Raw genomic sequence first — 22555 nt, forward strand, 5'->3', positions numbered from 1 at the left:
CTGAATCATAATTTGCCTTAATTGACCTTTATAGGGATGTCGATACAGTTAATTCGTAACAGCAAAGGAAAACGTGTTTGTATTAGAGACCAGTTTCGAAAGCGATCCTATACGCCGCCAGTCGAAGGGCGTAATACCATCTGTTGTCTTAATCTCGAGAGTAGTAGTCTCCACTTATTCGATGAAGAGTGACCGAAAGCAGATTCGTAGCGGAGAACCATACACCCGGAAATTGGTCATTTAAATGCGAATGCTTATATTCCCGGTATACGCCGGCGGTTGTTTGAAAGCTCATCGTGAGTGAGTACTCTATATCGCTCGCCTTTGGCTGAACTTGTAGATTCAAAGTCATTAGATCGAAATAAGTTATTTTATCGCAGATGTTTTAATGAGCTGCATGGGTTTTCCTGAGAGAGAGAGAGAGAGAGAGAGAGAGAGATTAGAATTCACTGACGCCTTTTTTTTTTGTTTCTTCGCAGAGCGCACGTTGAACTTGGCGGAGGGGCGTGGTGTCCTCGAGAAATGGTGTATCGGGAAGGCACCGAATACTTGGAGGTCAACCTTGGGAGTCTCCACGTAGTGACAAAGGTTGAAGTGCAAGGGCGCTTCGGGAACGGTGAGGGCATGGAATTCGCCAGACAGTACAAGTTGCAGTTTTGGCGACCTGGTCTAGAGCACTGGATCACCTATTCCGATGGCAGGGGAAAAGAGGTATGTTTATTCATATATATTTGTTTCTTTGTTCATTTTGTTTTATCCAATAGCTGTTGTTATGATCTGTGTTGCTGCAAAGTTCGATATTATTGCTTTTATATTTTAATAGCCATGTAATACAAGCTTGCTTGTAGTGTCATTAGCAAGACATTTACATACATTCAAGGTAATAGCTTATGTGGATTGTTCCAACATGAATATATGCATAAAATAAGATAAAGGAAGTTAAAAGGTGAAGATTCTATTCGGACATTGAACGAGGCATCATGACCCGTAATTTATTATGTAACAAAAACAGGTCACTTATGTTTATTGAACCCGATCTGCGAGGAATTGAGATGCTGCTGCGTTACTTGTTCAGGAAGTGGATAGTACTACAGACAGAGGCAATCGAATGAACGCCCTTTCCCTCTCGGCCTCTCCTAACTTGATCGAGCTGGGTAGCTGTAGGATTTGTTTTGTAAGGTTTTCATAAGGTTTATATTTGTCAATTCATTCCTTCACATTTAATTTATGCTCTGGTTTATATCGGCTTAATCCAAACCAGGAGCATTGGCTGTATTTGACACACAAGTTGAATTTCGAGGTCATATAATGATTTTTATTGTTTATTTGAAATATTTATGTATATCTATATATGTATATATATATGATATATATAGATATATATATAAATAATATATATACATATATATATATGCGTGTGCTTTGTGTGGATCTATGTACGTATATTTGTGTGTCCTCCGGAGAAGATGAAAATTGTTGGTCTGCTGCCATATTTATTTTTTGCCGGCAGCTGTTTCAGCCATTATTTCAGGCCTGTCATCATAGTAATGCAAGTGATACGATGTGACTACTCGCACAGTCCTATATAAAGGCTGGCACGGCTGTTAAAGGAAAATATTAGAGATTTAAAATATCAGTATGATTAAAAAGATAAATTAATTACATATGATATATGACTAAAAATATAATTCGCTTTGACAGATCTGCAAGGAAGCTTTGAATTAATATAATGTATATATATATAGTATATATATATATAGATATATATATATATATATATATATATATATATATATATATATATATATATCTATATATAATATCTATATCTATATATATATATCTTATATATATATATCTATATATATATATCTCTATATTATATATCAATTATATAATTAGATCTATATATATATATAATATATTATAGATATATATATATATATACTAGATATATATATATATATATATATATATATAATATATATATATATATATATATATATCTATAATATATAGATATATATATATCTATAAGGATATATATATATATTTATATATATATATATATATCTATATATATATATATGTATATATATATCTATATAATATATATATCTATAAGATAGTATATATATATATATAATATTATATATATATACTATAGATATATATATCTATGTTATATATATATATATTATATATATATATATCTATATATATATATATATATTATATATATATATATAGGATATAAAATATATAGAGATATATATATATATATAGATATATATATATATATATATATATATATATATATATATAAAACCGACGAGGAATTAAATTAATTTTAATCATAAACTGAGATTAAACAATTTCACTATGTAAAGGAATTCAAACCAAAGATGATGCCTTCTTTTAATCATGTGCCATTCCTTATGTTTTACTACTTGTGTAAATACTCTAGCAATTTGGTAGCCAAAAAACTTAAATGACTTGCTTTAAGTCCCTTGCGTTCCTAATAGATTACGTGCTTTATGTCCATCATGTCCTTAATTGATTATCAATCTAACATTGGCTACTTAAGAGGGAAAGCAACTTGTTTGGCATCAATAAAAGCAAAGAGGAAGAGGAAGTATGTCAGAGAAGAGACGCCTTCGGATTATATTCTCTGATATGATTTTATTCGAAGATTTGGGAAGAATAAGGCACGGCATAGAATGGATAACCCAGGAAGAATCTCTTCAAGCAGGAAAACAAACGAGTGATTGATATCCAGTGACCTGCTTTCTGTTAAACGAAAATTAACACCTATCTACGTTAAAGCCTATCCTGTACCCTTAAGAACACAAGCTAGTCCCTTAGGAGTTCACACAGGCCACACGATTGATAGGTTGGAATGGGGGGGGAGGGTATAGAGCTTCTCCTCCTTGACTTGAACCCACCCCTATCCTTCCCAACCTCTGACTCACATTCCGAAAGTAGTGTTGCTGTAATGTATCTGTCGAAGGAGCGTGTGCTTGCTGTTTTTTTTTTCGGACTTTCCTCATTTAGTAAGCCATGTTTGATCTGCCTTCTTCTCTTTGTCAAGAGTTTCTTGGATCGGTTGAATTTTTTTTTTTTAAAGGTACCCGTGTTGCGTTAGGCTACTTTTCCGTCTTCTCTGATTTATTCCGTGACTAGACGTTTCGTCTTATAACTCCTGTTTCCGTAAGTTCGTATAAATTTTTCTCTTCTTGAGTTCATAAGTGTTCTTTTTTACAACCACTTTTCTCTTTGTTCTGTCTTTTATTGTCTGTTTTACTTTCCCTCACATTTAATGTTTCTTACGAAGACCTCATCTTTCTTATGTTAAAGGGTTCCTTCATTTCGTTTCTAGAATATTTGAACTAAGTAAGTTCTAAGATTGTATTCGCCTTCAACTGTTTTTAGTAGGGCAATTGTTAATCTGTCTTTGTCTCTATAGTATCTATATTTTGCATTCACATATGAGTTTGATAGAATCAAGTGTACTATTGTTGGTATAATTTTATTTTTCTTGTTTTGCTTTGCATTATGAAGTTCCATAAAAAATCCAAAGATGTACACGAAAGTGGGAGAAAGAGGTAGGGAGAATTGTCACCAATAGGTAATGTATTAGAGGAAGAGACCAATAATAACTGGTGTGGAAATGAGAGAGAGAGAGTTCTTTTAAGGTAGCCTCTCTCTCTCTCTAGCTAAACCCATATGACCGTAGGAGCAGTCAGCCTCTTGCTGCCCAGCTAGACCATGTTGCCTTGAGAGTAGATAGCCTCTTATTAACTGGCTGGTACCCCTCAGGAGCAGTGATGTTCTCGCTGCTTAGCCAACCTCATATGGACTCAGAAGCAGTCAGTCTCTCTGTCTATCTGACCCATGTGGCCTCAGGAATACTATGCTTCTGGCTGTCTGGCTGGACCTCTTTGGTTCCCAGCCCACCTAAGATACATTGGGAGCAGTTAGCATTTCACTGCCTGGTTTGTCATGTCACTTCGAGAGCACATGTGCACTCACCACTTGGCTGGACTTTTGTGCTCTTTGAAGCAGTGAGGTTCTTGTTACCCAGCTAAGACTGTATGGCTTCAGCAACAGTCACCCTCCTGCTGTCCACCTGACCCAGGTGGTTTCAGGAGCAGTTGTCTACTTGCTGTCCAGCCAATCCTGTGCAGCCACAGGAGTAGTCAGTTGCTTTAAGAGCAGTTTGCCTTTTGTAAAGCCACTTGCCACTTGCCACTTGCACCCTCTTATGAGATGAGGCTTTTGCTAAAACCCATTTTGCCTTTGTAGCTTTGGGATCAGTCAGCTTCTTGCTATCTGGCTGGCTCAGTGTACCCTCATAAGCAATTAACCTCTTGCAAACCAGTCAACCCTACGTGGGCTAGTAAACAGTTGGCCCTTACTACTTGGTTGGTTGCTTTCATCTTCAGGGACAATGAGCTAATCCCATATAGACTAGGGAGCAGTTAGCTGCCCATTTGCCCTTGTGGCTTTTAGAGCAATTGTCTCCTTGCTTCCTGGATGGCACTGTGCACCATCAGATGCAATGAGCCTCTTGTTATCCAGCCAGCTCCATACAACCCCAGGACCAGTTAGCCTCTTGCTCCCTAGTGGGCCCATGTAACCTTCAGAGCAGTTGGCCTATGGCCTTGGGCATCCTCAGGAGTATGTTGTTTCAGGAGCTGTCAATCAGCCTCTTGCTGCCTGCTGGCCCCATTCACCCTAAAGAAGCTTCAGGAGCAGTTAACCTTATGCTGCCTGGCTTGTCCATGTAGCACTGGGAGCACTTAGCTTTTTGCTACTTGGCTGCGCCGATGCACCATCAGAGGAGCTGAACGTCTTGTTTCAAGAGCAGTTTGAGTCCTGCTACCTGGCTGGCCCCATGTACGTACCTTTAGGAGCAATCAGACTTTTTGACCAACCAGCATGCAGCCATGCTAGCACTCAACATCACGGAGACCCTTTGGCACCATGCTGCCTTGGGAGCAGTTAGCCTCTTGCTTCTTAGCCATGTCCACATGACATTTAATGTTATATTGTTCAAAGAAGTCTGCCAGTTCTCTCTATGTTGACCTTTTTACATTAAGCTCCTCGCTCATTTGATAATTGTTTGGAAATTTGTTGTACTGCGACTTTTTACAACTCAGGATTATTTTTTTCCTTTTCACTTCCAGCATTTTAGTTATGTTTGCATTTTTTTCCACTCCCTGAACTCAGTCCTGCAATTCTTTTACTTTGACTTCAAAATCTTCAGTTTTATTTCATCTTTTGCTGTCCTTGCTGAGATTTTGGTCGTTGAAAGAGGGGGATACTTGATGGCCTTAGTGGGGGAGTGGGAAAGAAAGTTCTGTATTTACCTCGCCCTCATCAGCACAGTGTGTTCGCACTGTACAAATACGAGAATGTGTTAAAAGCTTATATATACTTTTACACAATACCTTGATCGTACACGTTGGTTATTACAATGGGAATACTGCGATCTGTTGCCTTTGTTTTAGACTGTATTGTGTTCCTTGAAAAATAACTGTCATTATTGTTTCCTTTCCCTTACTGATTTTTTGTTGCTATTAAATCCACACTTCCGATTCATTCGATCCACTGTGACTTTGAAAAATATATTTCTTAAGTGGTTCATGTCAAAATTTTTATTTTGTGCGTGGAATAATAATAATAATAATAATAATAATAATAATAATAATAATAATAATAATAATAATAATAATAATAATAATAATAATAATAATAATGATTGCTTCAGCGTGAAACCAAGTATAGTAAATAAAAAATGACATGTAATGACTTCTTGGACTTGCAGTTACGGAAATAGATAATGATGATGCCGTTTTATGACCAAAAGAAAAGTTTTTAGATTCTGATAACAACTGCAATGCTAATAATAAGTACAGTAGCAGAAACATAACAGTTTTGATAATATGATCACAACGATCTTGTTGGTAGTGAGCATTACAGCTGTAATTGCTTACTTGATTTCTTTGTAAAGTAAAATGTTATAGCATTACTCGACTCTGATGGCAACAATTCTTTAATATTTAAATGGCTGTATTTAATGAATCCATGAAACCATTGTTACACATGACAACCGATTTCAGAAGCTCATTTTGATATATAAATATCTGGATTCTCATATTTGGTAAACTAGTGCAGCCATTTTTTGAAAATGACAGCAGGCCCCTCCAAAACACACTTCCTTGCTCAGAGTGAATAATCATCGAAGCTCCTCTCCTTACCATCTTCATTCCTTGAATTTTGAGAAACCTTGCAAATTAAGTGGTCAAAAGGCCGCTCTGCTAAGATCTTGATTCCATGCATTCAATAAAACAGTTGACTTTATAGGAAGGAAAGCCTTTCTTCATATGTCAGTTCCTCGCATCTTACTGAAATTCAAATGATGTAATACAAAGTCCAGTTGTTGAGATTCCGATGATGTCATCCGTATACTCGTATATTGAAAAATAGGAAATTAATCATAAATATTTCGACTTCGGGCCGCTTGTCATTTCGCCTTGACTTTTTGAAATACAATAACTGACATAAATAGCAACAGTATATTCTTGATAGGAGATTTATCGATCTTTTACGTGTTTTTTAATATTCTATGCAAGAGGTGAAGAAATGTCTTTCCAAGTGTTAAGATATTATTTGTTTCCTGTATTGTATATGTTTACGTTATCATTGTATCCTGTACGTTGTGGTCAATAAACTTATATCTATCTATCTATGTGCTTGGGTAATTTCAGCGCATCGTTCTGACCATAAAATTTTGCTGTTTCACTTTTTCAAAAATACCAAAATAACGTACAATTATTTCGCTTCAAAATAAGGCCAAAACTAGCGTTATGTCATGCAAAACAAATCTGCAGCCAGCGATAAAAGAAAATTATCTTTAAGCTGATGAACAGTAAGCCAGACAGATTTTGGACCCCCAACCTTCTTGTTTTCTCGCAACAGCTCTTGGAGGGCAACACTAACACGTACCTGGCCAAGACGTCTCAGCTGAGTCCTCCCACCGTGGCTGCTAGGGTTCGCTTCGTCCCCTACAGCGTTCACCCCAGGACCGTCTGCATGAGGGTCGAATTGCATGGCTGTCCGTATACAGGTAGGTCGTTTATCTCCGTGTGCATGCTCTTGTCGGAAATGTTTTGAAATGATGCGGGTATCATTTTTCGAATGATGTAGGTATCAATTTTGGAATGATGTGCTCGTGTCTTCTGTGTGTGTATTTATACAGTAATGTAAGTTGGTTCCATAGAAAGAAATTTTCTACAATGACGTACAATTCTGGAAAAGACATTAGGTTTTTTTTAGGCAAGTACGGTTACCAACCATCCTTCTATTAAAAATAGTTTTGTAGGGAAATTCAGTAAGTTCCTCTCTCTCTCTCTCTCTCTCTCTCTCTCTCTCTCTCTCTCTCTCTCTCACATACACATACAGGGAGAAACTTTCTTTTTTACGCACTTATGGCTTTCATTTCATTCCGGTTGTGCAAAAGACTTCTATTCCATACGGGGCCGAATTCCCCTTCATCATCCTTTCAGTGCGTTAAACCCTGGCCATTATTAAGCTCTCATCGGGCTGCTTCATACGACGTTCAAATAACACTCGCCGAAAAGATTGCGTTCTTGAGGAATCTTGGGAGATCCGACGAGAGGCGCAGCACAATGAGGAGAGAGAAAAAAAATGACGGAGGGGAAAGTACTACAATAGGAAATCTTTTGTTTCCCCTCTTTTAACGGGTGTGTGAAGTATCTGTTTCCGTCTGTCTCTTTTGCCTCCGTCACTCGTCTCCTCTCTCAGCCTCGTCCCTTCCCCCTCTCGGTCCCCTCCCTCCCCCTCTTTCTATCTCTTCGGTTTTTCTATCATTCTATCTGTTGTAACGTACACTGGCAGAAGGAGATACATGGGGACATGATCCATCCCTTCAGCAAATGGAAGTTGACAATAGATCAAAGAGCTTCCGTTCTCTCTCTCTCTCTCTCTCTCTCTCTCTCTCTCTCTCTCTCTCTCCCCAAAGGATCCTAAAGGACTTAAGTAGTAACCTGAAGTCCCCGAGAAGTCATTGGAAGATTAGTGATATCTAAACAGACAGTCATCGTGTGATTTGTGTGTATGTGTGTGTGTGTGTGTGTGTGTATGTGCGTGTTTGTCTGTTTGAGAGAGAGAGAGAGAGAGAGAGAGAGAGAGAGAGAGAGTAGCTCATTTGTTAATTTATGAATCATTGATGAAACATTTTAGCATTTACTAAAAATGTCATCATCGTGCTATTTTTGTAGGATCTTTTTCTTGCTTATTTCGGATATTAATAAAAGGTACTCCACTCTCGAATTAATGGCTGAAAGGGAACTAAAAAGTGTTTTTCGACTATTTTTCCACTTCTTTTTTGTTCTGGGATGAAATAAAAGACAGAAATGTTTCAGGGATATTCCGGAGTTTTTAGTTAGTATTTTTACCCTCTGTGGCTAAAAAAAAGAAGAAAAAAATGAGGGGAAAAAATGGGATCTCATACAGTATTTTGTCATAATATTTCCATCATGAAGACGGAGTAGACAAGCTTTGCTTTTCCATTTCGATCATTTTTTTTTAGCTCTTACGGTAGGAAAGAAACGTACCAGGAAAAAGTTAGTTGAGAAAGATTGTTTTTCGACTTTTAAGCTGTTGAATTCTCTCTCCCACTTTTCAAGAAACTAGAGAAAAGGATCGATAGTAGTATGCACCTTTCCTCTTTTTTTTTCTTACTATTTTAGGTTTGACAACTTTAAAGTCCCAAGCTTTTATTTCATGGAAATTCTTGCTTTTTGCTCGTCCTTCTTTATAATATAAATCTGTGAAGGAAAAGTTACTTTTTTTAGTGGAACGGTTTTAAATACGCGGATTTAAATACATGTCAAATTAATTTTAAAGCGTAAGTTTTAACATTAAATAATTTGTCTGTCATCGAAATAGAAGTGACTTGGTATCCAACTGGAACAGTCACAGTGTCAATTCGTCTTTCAGTTGATATTGCGTCATATATCTACTTTCATAATAACTTAGAGGACTTTATTTCACTTAAGAGAAGGATCATTTTGAATTTGTGATTTCTTGGTGAATGTTTTACTGGTGGCTTATTGACAAGTAGTAAGGTTCCCCGATCACGCGCTAAGAAATGACTGTTCTTTTCCCAGATGGCCTGATCGCCTACTCGATGCCTGACGGCGATTCCAGAGGCCCTGATCATAACCTCCGAGACCTGACATACGATGGAACCCGCCGTGACGGCTGGCTGTCGGGGGGCCTGGGCCAGCTCATTGATGGCGAGACCGGACACACGAATTTCAGGGTCGACGCCTTAGGCCGCGGAAGAGGTAAGACCGTTTTGTTTTGTATGCATCATCATTACCTTGTAATTGCGCTTGTCTAGACTAAGGGGTAACATTACCGTTTTTCCTGGCATGTGAGGGTCCATAAGCTTAAGGAAATTTTTAACGTGGATGGTTTTTGGTCTTATGAGGAAAACTGAAGATTATATTGGTTTCAGATTTTAGTATAATTGGAGGAAAAATTGCCAATAGCAACTGTGTTAGTTTCTTAACCAAGTAATTATTATTTTCCTGGAAACTTTGATGAACATTAACGTTAATTTTTATGACAAACTTAGCTTTCCCAAGAAATTTCCTAATGAGTTAAGTTAAATTATTAGACGTCTCTAACAGTCAGGAATCAACCCGTATTGATTCTAATCGGAATGGAATTTCCCAAATCAAGTATTTTGCTAAAAAATAATTTTGTTTATTTTGCTTTTCATAGTTGAATCATGTGCACTGACTTAGTTGCAATTTAAATGCAATGCAATGTTCCTCTTTTTATAATGCCTCATTTAATTCAGATCCCTTTGCAGTTCATTTTCTCCTCTTATATTTTGGAAGTTCATTGCTAATTCATATTCAGCAGTTTTGTAAAGATAAAGTTATTGACTCAGTCTCGGATGGGAACGGCAAATGTATGAGCGTGTGGATTCTTGCCGGTGTTTTTTTTTTTTTTTTTTTTTTTTTTTTTTTTACTTTTCGTGATTGCTTAGGTTTTTATAACGTCTGAATAAACTGTCGTGCAGGTGAATAACCCGTCATTATCGTGCTATAAGATATCCAAGTCACTAAAGTATTATTTTTCTTCTGACGTTCTGATAATGTTTCTGAGGTTCATAATTATGCATCATCATAATTAGATCGCATGGACTTTTATTCAAATTAGGATACTTTTGATTTTTATTCATTATTTATTCTTTATTTTTTTTGGATAGTTATAGATTTATCAACACACAAATTTGTGCAATTGTATGGAAATTAGTTGCATTATTATTCATAACTGGACATTTTGTCGACTTTGAAAGGAATTTCTCAGTCTTATGGAACGTGAACGAATTTTGTTGTGCCAATTATACAGTAATTTAATTAGGATGATGAACTAATGTCATTTAGTGTCCTCGAGTCCCCTAATGTCGAGCCTCTCAATCGTATCTCTATCTGTGTCTGTCTCTGTGTCTCTCTTCACGATTATAATGATGTTTTCTACGAGTGTATTCAGAGAGTTATCCATTATGAAAAACCTTCCTAAGACAGCCTGCCACTTTCATTCATTTCCCAATGCTGTTTTTTACTTGAATATTCCAGACCTGAATTAGATAGTTATTGCTGGATTTTGTTAAACAGAATTTCATTTTACTGTTTTGTAAAAGAAAACTATTAAAATAGCTATTTGTCTGTCCGTCCGAACTTATTTTGTCCGCTCCCCGATCTTAAAAGCTACTACTGAGGCTACAGGGCTGCAAATTGGTATGTTGATCATCCACCCTATAATCATCAAACACACCAAATTGCAGCCCTCTAGCCTCAGTACTTTTTATTTTAATTAAGGATCGTGCGTTTTCAATGGCCACCACCGGCCGTGACTTAAAATTCTCATGGGCCGCGGACTAGAGTTTCATTTGCAACATTTACTTGTTTTTTTTTATGAATTCGAGAGAAACTACTGGAAGTCCATTTGTGTCATTGTTTTGTGGGATCGGAGACTAAAGAGATCAGTCGCTAAGTTCTCTTTTTGTCCCGTTTAAGAGATTTCGATACATTTTGTTAACCTGAATTTATTATTGAGTTTTATGACTATGCTAAAATTCATTTTCATACTGAATTGTTATCCCTTCAGTACTTTTCCTGCTGGCAAACATGTATACTCCCAATATATATATATATATATATATATATATATATATATATATATATATATATATATATATATGTGTGTGTGTGTGTGTGTGTGTGTGTGTGTATAAATTAGGTCACTGAAGTTCTAGTGACCAGGTCCACGGGAGATGGAGAAATCTTTAACTGAAGAGATTGTTGTATGTATCGAAAATATACAGACTTGTAAACACCTGGATAACTTTTAAGGGTATAAATCTCCAAGATAGTATCGTGGACCTTTCTTGCGGTTCTTGTGTTTGTGTAATAGAAGGATCCAGGCGTCCCCTGTCGAAGCCTGATACCTCGAGATGAGACCCTAATAACCGGAGTGGTGATGAGGCAGCGTGGTTTAATCGCCAATGTCCTCTTGCGTGAGAGCGCCTAACCCCCTAGAGACATCCAGAGCTACACGTAACCCAAAGAGGGACTCCCATACCACAATACAACCCCCTCCCTACTCTAGGGGAGGGACCACCCCACCCCTTGCGAAGGAGGGGAGACCCGTAACCCAAGTGGTAGTTATTTTATGGGCCAAGTGGTCTTCGCTACCATGAATTTTGCGTCCACCACAGTGGCTCTCGAAATTTAGTGATCGCCGGAACGCTGACACGTAACTTGGCGTGTCTGGAGCTCGTCTTATCTGAACTTCGGTCCACTTCCGATGGGGAAACATGATTCCGAGCGAATTTTTTCTTAGGATTCTTTTCCCCCCATTGAGAGGCAAGTTCATGCCGTTGCTCACGCTAATGGCACGCCCTTCTGTGGAAGTGTAACTAAGTGCAAGTACACGATTGCATAGTGTTGTTGCATTAAATTGAAAGTGTAAGGAGTTAATAGTATGTAGTTTAATTTGACAATCATCTGAGATACTTCACCGTATTGAATTCATCAAGCAGGCACCATATGAATTTTATTTGGCACTTGAATAACCCACGAAGCTCGTGATTCGATGTTCTGTGTGTTTTGATAGTAATCTGTACACGTCTTTTCAATGTTATTAATATTTTCGAAATGAGACGTTTGCTTAAGATATAGTGATTTATAAATTGATGCATACGTGGCACATTGTAAAAATTCATATAACCTTTTTCTTGGGATGATATTTTGTTCCGGTCCTCACGTAGTGGATGAAGATGCTCAATTTCTCTCGCGGCTACCAACTGTCACGCAAAGATTAATTCTTCGTCGCATAGTGGGTCACGAACTGGAACGTACAATACACACACACACACAAATACATACACACACACACACACACACACACACACACACATATATATATATATATATATATATATATATATATATATATATATATATATTGTGACGAAGTGGCCTAGAGTATCTGGGTCTGAACACCATTAATACTTGGTGCACGAAGTAGCCAAAGAACTGTGTCTGGACACCATTAATATTTGTTAACCCAATTTGCCAAGTATCTGGTTATTTCACTTACCATTTGTACTTGTTAGCACAAGAGACCCTTTTATTCCTGGGTCTGGGACACCCTTTGTACTTAGGGCACAGTTTGTTCAAGTACCTGGTTATTACTTACCTCACTACAGCCGGACACCTGACCCTTCATCACAAATACTAAACGACTGAATACAGTCAAGAAAACAATCAGTCTAAGTTCATTAAAATAGATGTGAGGTAATCTTAATTAAAGGGCATCACTCCTTCTACAATGTCAAATCTAAGTATTTCCCTGATTCTGATTTATTTGTAGGAAACAGCACAAATACCACTCTATATTTCTACCTAAACAAAATCAAATATAATACCAGTGGGGAACCCAAAAAAATAAAATGATCATATAAATTTTAAATACAAAAATTTATTTCTAAATTCAAAATTTATAAATGAAATTCACAATCTCAGGGAAATTGTTATTACTTGGAAATAAAAGTTTAATTAATTCTTGAATTATTTATCAAGCAAAATTAAATCAACATTTATCAAGAGAATTAATTAAATCAAATTACAAAGCAATAATTAAATTTGAAATGAAATTTAATTAAATACAAATTAATTTGCAAGTGTTAGATTCAAACAATTACACAATAGAATATTATTCAAACTATTAAACAAAATAAAGACAATGCAAAAAAAAACATAATGCATAATATGAAAACAATTAAGGCATTGACAGTACAAACATTAAGCATATAAAAATGGATATGTCAAAAGAACAAAGCAAAAGAAAAATGTATTGAAAATGATAATTTTATCCAATGGTAAAATAAAACCTCGAAGTGCACTTCAAAACATTTGTAAAATACCTGAATACGCAGCTGCAGCTTCTCACTCAAGAGAAAGACCTGTTACACACTTTTACACTTTCGTGGGCGCCTTCACAAAACTAATAGAAATAATACTACGTTCAGATTCCACAAACAACACATATTTTACTAAGAATTATATGAGTGACCAGCTCAAATACAAAATTAATGTGAGTTACATTTACGTTAATGAAACAGCCTCGCAAATGAGCGAGCGCGAGAGAGAAAGCTTTGAGAGAGAGAGAGAGAGAGAGAGAGAGATTTGAGAGCAATGCTACACTCTCTAATGCACGCCGCTATGTCTCAAACGCGAGTGAATCTTTTATATGCATAAATATGCATATCAGGGTGAATGGCTGTAGTTGAGTGTACACATATGAGACGAAAACATATTACGTCATCTCTATAGGGATATCGAGTAGAGCCTCTGGCTGCGTTCGCACATGTCTATGAACAACGCCCCCTTGTTTCATTACAAGCCTATTTGGGACGATAAAATAAAAATTAGCTTAGCTAAGGCCTTCTCAAGAAGTGAAAAAACAACCCTCTCCAGAGGCTTACATATAAGCGCTTACTCTCTCTCTCTGTCTTACGTATGTTTCAAAATTAAAAGTTACACTACATAACATGTGTTATCTTTAAATGTGGGAATCTAAGCACAAAAACATACATTTCATAACATGATACACAGGTTCTGAGGTGAATTAATCATATTACCAAAATTATAATTGCATTACAAAACTTACATATATTATATTATATTATATATATATATATATATATTAATTATATATATATATATATATAAAATGGTCACGAAGAAAACTGGAGAGTACACAAACACACACACGCACATATAAATAAATATATATATATATATATATATATATATATATATATATATATATATATATATATATATATAATCTAATTTGCAAGTATACGTGTTTATCTCATATCAACGTTAAATAAAGTATAAAAATATGTTTGCAATGATTTGAAAACGAGCTGATCATGAAAAATACTTAGTTATTATACATCAGGTCTGCTTTGTTTCCAGTAGAATTAGGTCTTCTTACATGACTCGAGAATTTTTAATATTTCTTATTTACATCTTTCGTGAATAAATGACGTTACCTGGTATTCAAAGCAAGGTACCTAACTAATATTTTAGTAGTTCACTCTCAAGGGTTAGTAATACGAGGTCGCTCATCAGGTTCTGTTAGCTGGAATTCGATGTTTCTGTTTATCCATATCTTTGTTTTCTGTTTGTGTACCACTGTATTCAGCTCTCGTCTTACAGTTATCATGTCTTTTTCTAATATATATGAGTTCTTCATTGGACGAGTGGATTCCTCGCTCGGCTACCAATCCGGTGGTCCTAAGTTCGATTCTCGGCTCGGCCAACGCGGAATCCGAGGAATTTATTTCTGGTGATAGAAATTCATTTTTCGATATAATGTGGTTCGGATCCCACAATAAGCTGTAGGTCCCGTTGCTAGGTAACCAATTGGTTCCTAGCTATGTAAAAATATCTAATCCTTCGGGCCAGCCCTAGGATAGCTGTTAATCAGCTCAGTGGTCTGGTTAAACTAAGATATACTTACATAACTTTCTACCACATATGATACACTTACATGCAAAAAACTGCCCTTCTCAAATCTTATTGAGGCCTTGTCTTGGTGCATAATTGTGTAGATGCCGACCTTAACAGCTGAAACCTGATTAGGATTACAGTATCCAGTCTCTTTTTCTTAATATTCCTATTTCCATTTCTGTGCCTTAGGTAGTCCAGCATTTTGTACCTGGAAAATTTTACATTCCGTATGGAAATATATACTATATTCACATCAGCCGTGCATTTGACGTCTACGCCAGTCCCTTAATTTCAGGAGAGGTGGAACATACGCCCTGCCTATGTAAACTCTCTCGAGAGACTGAGAATTTCCAGCCTTGTCATTGGCTTATCAACAGCCAACCAGGAGCGTCGTAAGGGACTGGCCTATAGACGTCAAATGCACGGCTGATGTGAATCTACTATAGTAGTTCTTTTCTCGATCTTTTTTGCGCTCCCCAAGTTCATTTGCTTCGTTGTGACAGTCATCGTAATAAATATAGATCTTGCATTCTACTCCCTAAATACTTTGGATACAATGCTTCAGTCCAGTTTATTAATATTTCTCATTACTTGGCGGTGTTTGAATTCGGATATTTCAGCGGATGATGGTTCTAAGTGCTTCGGAAAAAGATAATGAATATATTGTTTTTGTCTAATAAACGATGTAGGTTAGTATTTACAGACATATCATATACACTTTATGTATATGCTTTTTTATATAATATATATTATATAATATATATAATTTATATATATATTAATATATATATATATATAGATATTATATAATATATATATATATATATAAGTAGTCGAATAGAAATAGCCTGAGGTTTAGCAGTCACGCTTGGGATGGTACTAGTTTTTTTTATAAAGAAGAAGAGAAGAAAAAAACCACGGCTTTTAGACACAAAGCATCATAAGTTACGGAAATATTGTAAATTCGCCCTTGCAACGAGAATATACGTACATGATTGCAGGGTTCATGTACGTAGTAAAACCCACTACCCCAATTTGAACTTACGGCATTATTAATGTTACCAACACTCTGCGGTATCCTCTGGATCTTAAATATCATTGGATAGTCTAATAATAGTTTTGAGTTTTATCTATGAGAATATGTAATAATAATAAGAAGCTTTCATCGCAAGACTAACAGGGGCGAAGTCAAATTCAGAGCTGGGGACTTGAAGTAAGTGGATAGCTCAAGTAAAGAAAATAAAGCACTAAAGACCTTTTCAATACACATATTATTATCATTATGTTGGTGTTAATAATAGACAGCAAAAAAAAAAAGAAGAAGAAGAAGCAGCGAAGGACGTCCGTGCCATCCAGGACAAGAACGTCTCATCTCCGTCGCATAAAGATTGAAATTGATAATGACAGCTATCGGAAGGCGAAAGAAATCCTCCTCTAACGAATGGGGGACCCGAGAAGCGATAATGTTGGCGGGGTAAAGCGGCACGCTGGAGTGAATAAGAAGGGGGACGGGAATGAAGAGGAATGACTGGCTGTCAATATTGAGTTGTGGGGAGACCACTGATGGGAACTAGGGGATGGGGCCTGGGAATGAGGTTGTTGTTGGAATGGCCGGGGGATGATGGGAATCGGGGGTCGGGATGGGGATGGGGTAGGGGTGGTTACAAAGGTCTGAGTCTCTCTCTCCTCGCCCACCTCAATCATATGTAGGTGGGAAAAAAGGGAGGAGAGATGATTTTGTATATTGATCACGTGAAAGGGATGGCGAAGGTTTGGAGAAGGACATTGCTGGGAACGAGCGGCGTCTGGAGAGCTACGGCCGGTGTTTGCGACGAAGGCAGGTCATGTGATTGATACGTAATCCATAATTTGCCTTCTGTCACTCTGTTTGTGTTCATTTATAACCTCATCGCGGATCCAGATAGATATATTTGGATGACTGCGTCAGTATAATTGAAGACACACACACGCACACACACACACACAGAATTCATCTTTTTAGGACTATTTGCGTTCATATAAGGCATCATTGCAGATTTAGGTAGATATGTTTGGAAGAACTGCGTCAGCACAATTAAAGGCAGAGAGAGAGAGAGAGAGAGAGAGAGAGAGAGAGAGAGAGAGAGAGAGAGAGAGAGAGATAATTAATCTTTTTTAGGGCACTATTTGTGTTCATATAAAGTATCATTGCGGATTCAGGTACATATATTTGGAAGACTACGTCAGTATAAATTGAGAGAGAGAGAGAGAGAGAGAGAGAGAGAGAGAGAGAGAGAGAGAGGGAGTTTTTTTCATTAGGAAGAACAAATCCAATAATGAGACAAGAACAATTGTAGGCAGCAGAAGACGAAAATGGAAATGGACGGACTGATGATATCGGCCGACCGATCTAATGTGATCGTCCAATCCAAAGATAATAACTTTGTGCAAAACTTTGGCTTTGATATCAACGACTCTCTCTCTCTCTCTCTCTCTCTCTCTCTCTCTCTCTCTGAAAGGCACAAGTTTCATTTAGTACATCCGAAGAGCTTAAGTTTTATAAGTGCTCAGACAAGTGAACAGGCAATATTACCTTTTGCTAGGCTAGACGACCACTAAAAAAAACACGAAGTGAAAGAAAATGGAAAAATGTAATGAAGTAATCACGGTATCTTCCTAAATAAAGTGAATTTCTAATTAAATAAGGAAATTATGGCAATGACCATCGGTTAAGTTATTTGTTTTACGACAGTCCGAGCCACTTAGAGTTCTCTTGTTATAATCAACTGTAATTAAGTTAAATTGTGATATTTATTTGAGTTAATTAGTGACTCAACTGCCCTGAAAAGTGGAATTTTGTATTAGGATTTTTTTCACTGGAGATCTCTTGTATGAAAGGCTCCAATACGTAAAGATACTGAAAAACGATTATGGTATGGTTAGTTATATGCAATAAACTTTTTTGGGGGGTTTTCCTGACAAATAAAGCCATTTTTCATTGACGAGGCAGGGGAAATCGATACCTTCGCGGTTTAGCGTCATATTCTTCAGTTATTTTCATTTATCTTCAACAGGAAAAGGCATTTTTCTCATCAATTACAAGTCTTAAAATCCTATGTCTGTAAGTCTGGAATACGTAAGAACTTGCGAAAAGCGAATTCCCTCGGGCCACCTCTTTGCTTTATTTATCACGACGGGGCTCTTCGCCGAGAAATATGAAAACCAGCATAAAAATTATTAATTACAAACGGCCGCACCCTTAACCCGGTCATAATCGCCCGAGACGCGTATCTCTTGACCCAGGGCTTCTAACGTCGCCGGTTCCCTATCATTATCTCTCCAGCCCAACCTGCCATTATGTTCAGGCAAATATTATCTTGGGAAAAAATAACTTTTTCTAATAATTTCACCTTTTTTTCAATCTTTTGCTAAACTTATTTTGAAGGAGTTGAGTTAGGTCATCTGAGGATGTTAACTGTAGGTGTTAAAGGCGCGACTTCACGAATTGGCAAATAATTTAATTAGACGTTCATTCTCTCTCTCTCTCTCTCTCTCTCTCTCTCTCTCTCTCTCTCTCGTCGTTATTCTTCGCCTCTCTTCAATCACTATTTTCCTGGAAACAGGTCAGGAGAGGGTCAACTTTATTTTGGGTGGTTACACTGATCATGTTTAAGTGATGGGCGTCGGTTGTTGTTTTAATCTGAGATTGAGGTGGGTTTTAATATCTTCCCCTGGTCCCCCTGTCCCCCCCGCCCCTTCGATCCTGGTGGCGTCCACGTGGATGTGGGTAGAAGAAATCCAAGCAGGGTCCCTCTGGCCCCCTGGGGGGGTCGTCTTCCTAATCGCCAAGACAAATTGCTTTTGAAGTTCTTACGGTGATCGAACGCCCTTTCTATCTCTCTTCCGCCTCTCAAGCAACGGGGGACAATATCTTGTAGACTTTCTTCTTCTTATCTCTCCTTTTCTTCTGCTTTTTTTCATCATGGAGTTTTGTCTATTATTCTCCTTTTTGTTTATCGTGGAGTTTTTTCTATTATTCTGGCTAGCAGTTGTATAGGCAATTTTTCTCATGGTTTTACTTTGCAGTAAATATCATTTGTTTAATAGGCCTAGGACTAATTTTCATTTATTTGTCGAATGTTTTTCTTGTTTTAATATCCGCCTTCGTGATGGCAGGATTGGGCGTGATGGAGGCAGCCTCTCTCACTCCCCGGAAATATAAATCCAAATTAAACATGTATGGCTAATTGATAATTACATATACGTTGCGTTAATATGATCGTACGAAAGCAAGGAACATCCCTTTTCCCAGCTCTTACTCACTTATTATGGGACGATAGTGAAATAAATCAAATTATTTGTAGAATGTGGAAGCGGAAAGAGAACTTTATATGTTTATGGTGCAGAGGATGAAGGACAGACTGTGCAGATTTATAATGACGCCACTTTCACATAATGACTAAAAGGACCGACTGTAACTGAGCGTTCGTGATAGCAGCAGCTATGCACTATCAAAAATCGAAAGTAAAGGATATCTTAGTTTAACCAGACCACTGAGCTGATTAACAGCTCCCTTAGGGCTCGCCCGAAGAATTAGATATATTTCACTTGGCTAGGAACCAATTGGTTACCTAGTAACAGGACCTACAGCGTATTGTGGAATCCGAACCAGAGAAATGAATTTCTAATCACTAGAAGTGATTTCCTCTTATTCCACGTTGGCAGAGCGTGGAATGGAAGTCGCGATTACCGAATCGGTAGGCGAGTACGTAACACACTCGTCCAACGAGGAACTTGTCAAGCAACGAAGCATCATATTTGTGGAAAAAGAAGATTTGTAAACTTGAGCCAGTCAGTTTTGGAAGAAGTCCAGGATAGAAGTGAGTCATTGGGTATTTGATGGAACCAAAAATGACCAATGGTGAGCCCTTGTACGAGAACAGCAACCCTTACAGGGATGCATAAGTCACATGTTTACAGAGGCTTTTCAGAAAGAGCCTATTTATCTTTAAGGAATATACAAGAAGAATGTTTAAATGCTTTAAACCTTATGTTATATAATAATTAAGTGAACGTGCTCATATTTGTATATCATCGGCTCAGTAGACCGACATTAGAATAAATCTCCATATATAAAGATACAAATGGTTTTAAACTCATTTGGAGAGATCTGAAAATTCTAATTGATGAGATGAGTGTTCTCTGCTCTTGCCCGTCCGTGTTTCAAATCGCGCTCTTTGTATCTTTGGCCATTTTCTTATGTTTCCATTAATTGGATTTAATCAACTGCAGTGACTTACCTCTTGCACCTGATTCATTTTTTCTCTCTTCCGTTAAGTGGCCGAGATATTTCTGTCTGCTAGCATTATTTTAGTCCTGCTTCACTGGCTGAGTAATTACATCTCTTCCCACTCCATGGTTATTCAATTCTGCATGTATCTGGAGAAGGAAGAGAAGGAACTGGTTGCAATCATTACCTTGACATCTTCTGCACTCGTACTTTTGAGGGTCTGTTTTATCTTACATATTTCTAACTCGAATTTTTATTATTACATCGTTGGCCGTCTCTTAGAAAGGGTAGCGCTTCAGGATTTTAACTTGACAGATTTCGGGAAGTGCTTGTGGATCAGATTGTGAGCCTCATTTTCTTTCTGTTATGGCAGCCGCCCTCGCACTTCTAATTACCAATTACAAAGTTCAGGGCTTATCTCACCAATGATGGAGAGAGAACGATAACCACTGAACTACGAACTTATTATTATTATTATTTTATTTTATTTTTTTTTTTGCTCTATCACAGTCCTCTAATTCGAATGGGTGGTATTTATAGTGGGGGTTCCGGGTTGCATCCTGCCTCCTTAGGAGTCCACTTTTCTTACTATGTGCGCCGTTTCTAGGATCACACTCTTCTGCATGAGTCCTGGAGCTACTTCAGCCTCTAGTTTTTCCAGGTTCCTTGTCAGGGATCTTGGGATCGTGCCTAGTGTTCCTATGATTATGGGTACAATTTCCACTGGCATATCCCATATCCTTCTTATTTCTATTTTCAGGTCTTGATCATTATCCATTTTTTCCCTTTCTTTCTCTTCAACTCTGGTGTCCCATGGTATTGCGACATCAATGAGATACTTTCTTCTTGACTTTGTCAATCAACGTCACGTCTGGTCTATTTGCACGTATCACCCTATCTGTTCTGGTACCGTAGTCCCAGAGGATCTTTGCCTGATCGTTTTCTATCACTCCTTCAGGTTGGGTGGTGTTCGTACCACTTATTTCTGCAAGGTAGCTGGTGTTTCTTGCACAGGCTCCAGTGGAGGGCTTTTTCTACTGAATCATGCCTCTTTTGGTACTGGTTCTGTGCAAGTGCCGGATATTCGCTTGCTATGTGGTTTATGGTTTCATTTTTCGTATTGCACTTCCTACATATGGGAGAGATGTTATTTCCATCTATCGTTCTTTGGACATATCTGGTTCTTAGGGCCTGATCTTGTGCCGCTGTTATCATTCCTTCAGTTTCCTTCTTGAGCTCTCCCCTCAGTAGCCATTGCCACGTGTCATCGCTGGCTAGTTCTTTAGTATGTCTCATGTATTGTCCGTGCATTGGTTTGTTATGCCATTCCTCTGTTCTGTTTGTCATTCTCCTGTCTCTGTGTATTTCTGGGTCTTCGTCTACTTTTATCAGTCCTTCCCATGCACTCCTGAGCCACTCGTCTTCACTGATCTTCATATATTGCCCCAGTGCTCTGTTCTCGATGTTGACGCAGTCCTCTATCTATACTTAGTAGTCCCCTCCCTCCTTCCTTTCGTGTTATTATTATTATTATTATTATTATTATTATTATTATTAAATTAGTTGTTATTATTATTATTATTATTAAGAAGTATTCGCAGTAGCATGAGTCGTAAAATGGAGAAGCAAATCCACGGTAATGTATATATACAAATATTTAAAGACAAATCTGTACAGATAGCTTTCGGGAATCTGTTCGGTTCCCCTTTTCCGGAAAGCTGTCTGTACAGATTTATATTTAAATATATGAGAATATAGATAACTGTGGACTTGTTTCTCCATTATTATTATTATCATTATTATTATTATTGGAGAAACAGATTCACAGTTATGTATATGTATACATATATTTAAAGATTAATATATGTACATATACATAACTACGGATTTGTTCCTCCATTTCAAGACTCAAGCTACTACTACTACTACTACTACTACTACTACTACTACTATTATTATTATTATTATTATTATTATTATTATTATTATTATTATTATTATTATTATGCAAGTTAATATTGTGGGATCCAATGAAGCTTGAAGAGAGATGGATGAGCAGCACTATGCATTTCCATCAGGTACCTTTGAGTTGATGGCTGCAGTCTTGATAGCCTTTTGCTGCGAGGTCCTGATTCACGTCTCCCAATAGGGCTTA

The 22555-nt window shown here is 37.2% G+C and overlaps 1 protein-coding gene across 1 annotated transcript in view; it reads left to right on the forward strand.

The window, feature by feature from the left end:
• Positions 1 to 22555, forward strand: part of LOC135217115 (discoidin domain-containing receptor tyrosine kinase B-like) — a 165994-nt gene that overhangs the window by 111453 nt on the left and 31986 nt on the right. The window contains exons 4-6 of the mRNA XM_064252817.1: positions 480 to 711; positions 6985 to 7132; positions 9198 to 9377. Coding sequence (XP_064108887.1) covers positions 480 to 711; positions 6985 to 7132; positions 9198 to 9377 — 560 coding nt within the window. The remainder of the gene's footprint in view (positions 1 to 479; positions 712 to 6984; positions 7133 to 9197; positions 9378 to 22555) is intronic.

This window comes from Macrobrachium nipponense, chromosome 7 (assembly GCF_015104395.2).
Source record: "Macrobrachium nipponense isolate FS-2020 chromosome 7, ASM1510439v2, whole genome shotgun sequence".
In the NCBI taxonomy this organism is placed as follows: domain Eukaryota; kingdom Metazoa; phylum Arthropoda; class Malacostraca; order Decapoda; family Palaemonidae; genus Macrobrachium; species Macrobrachium nipponense.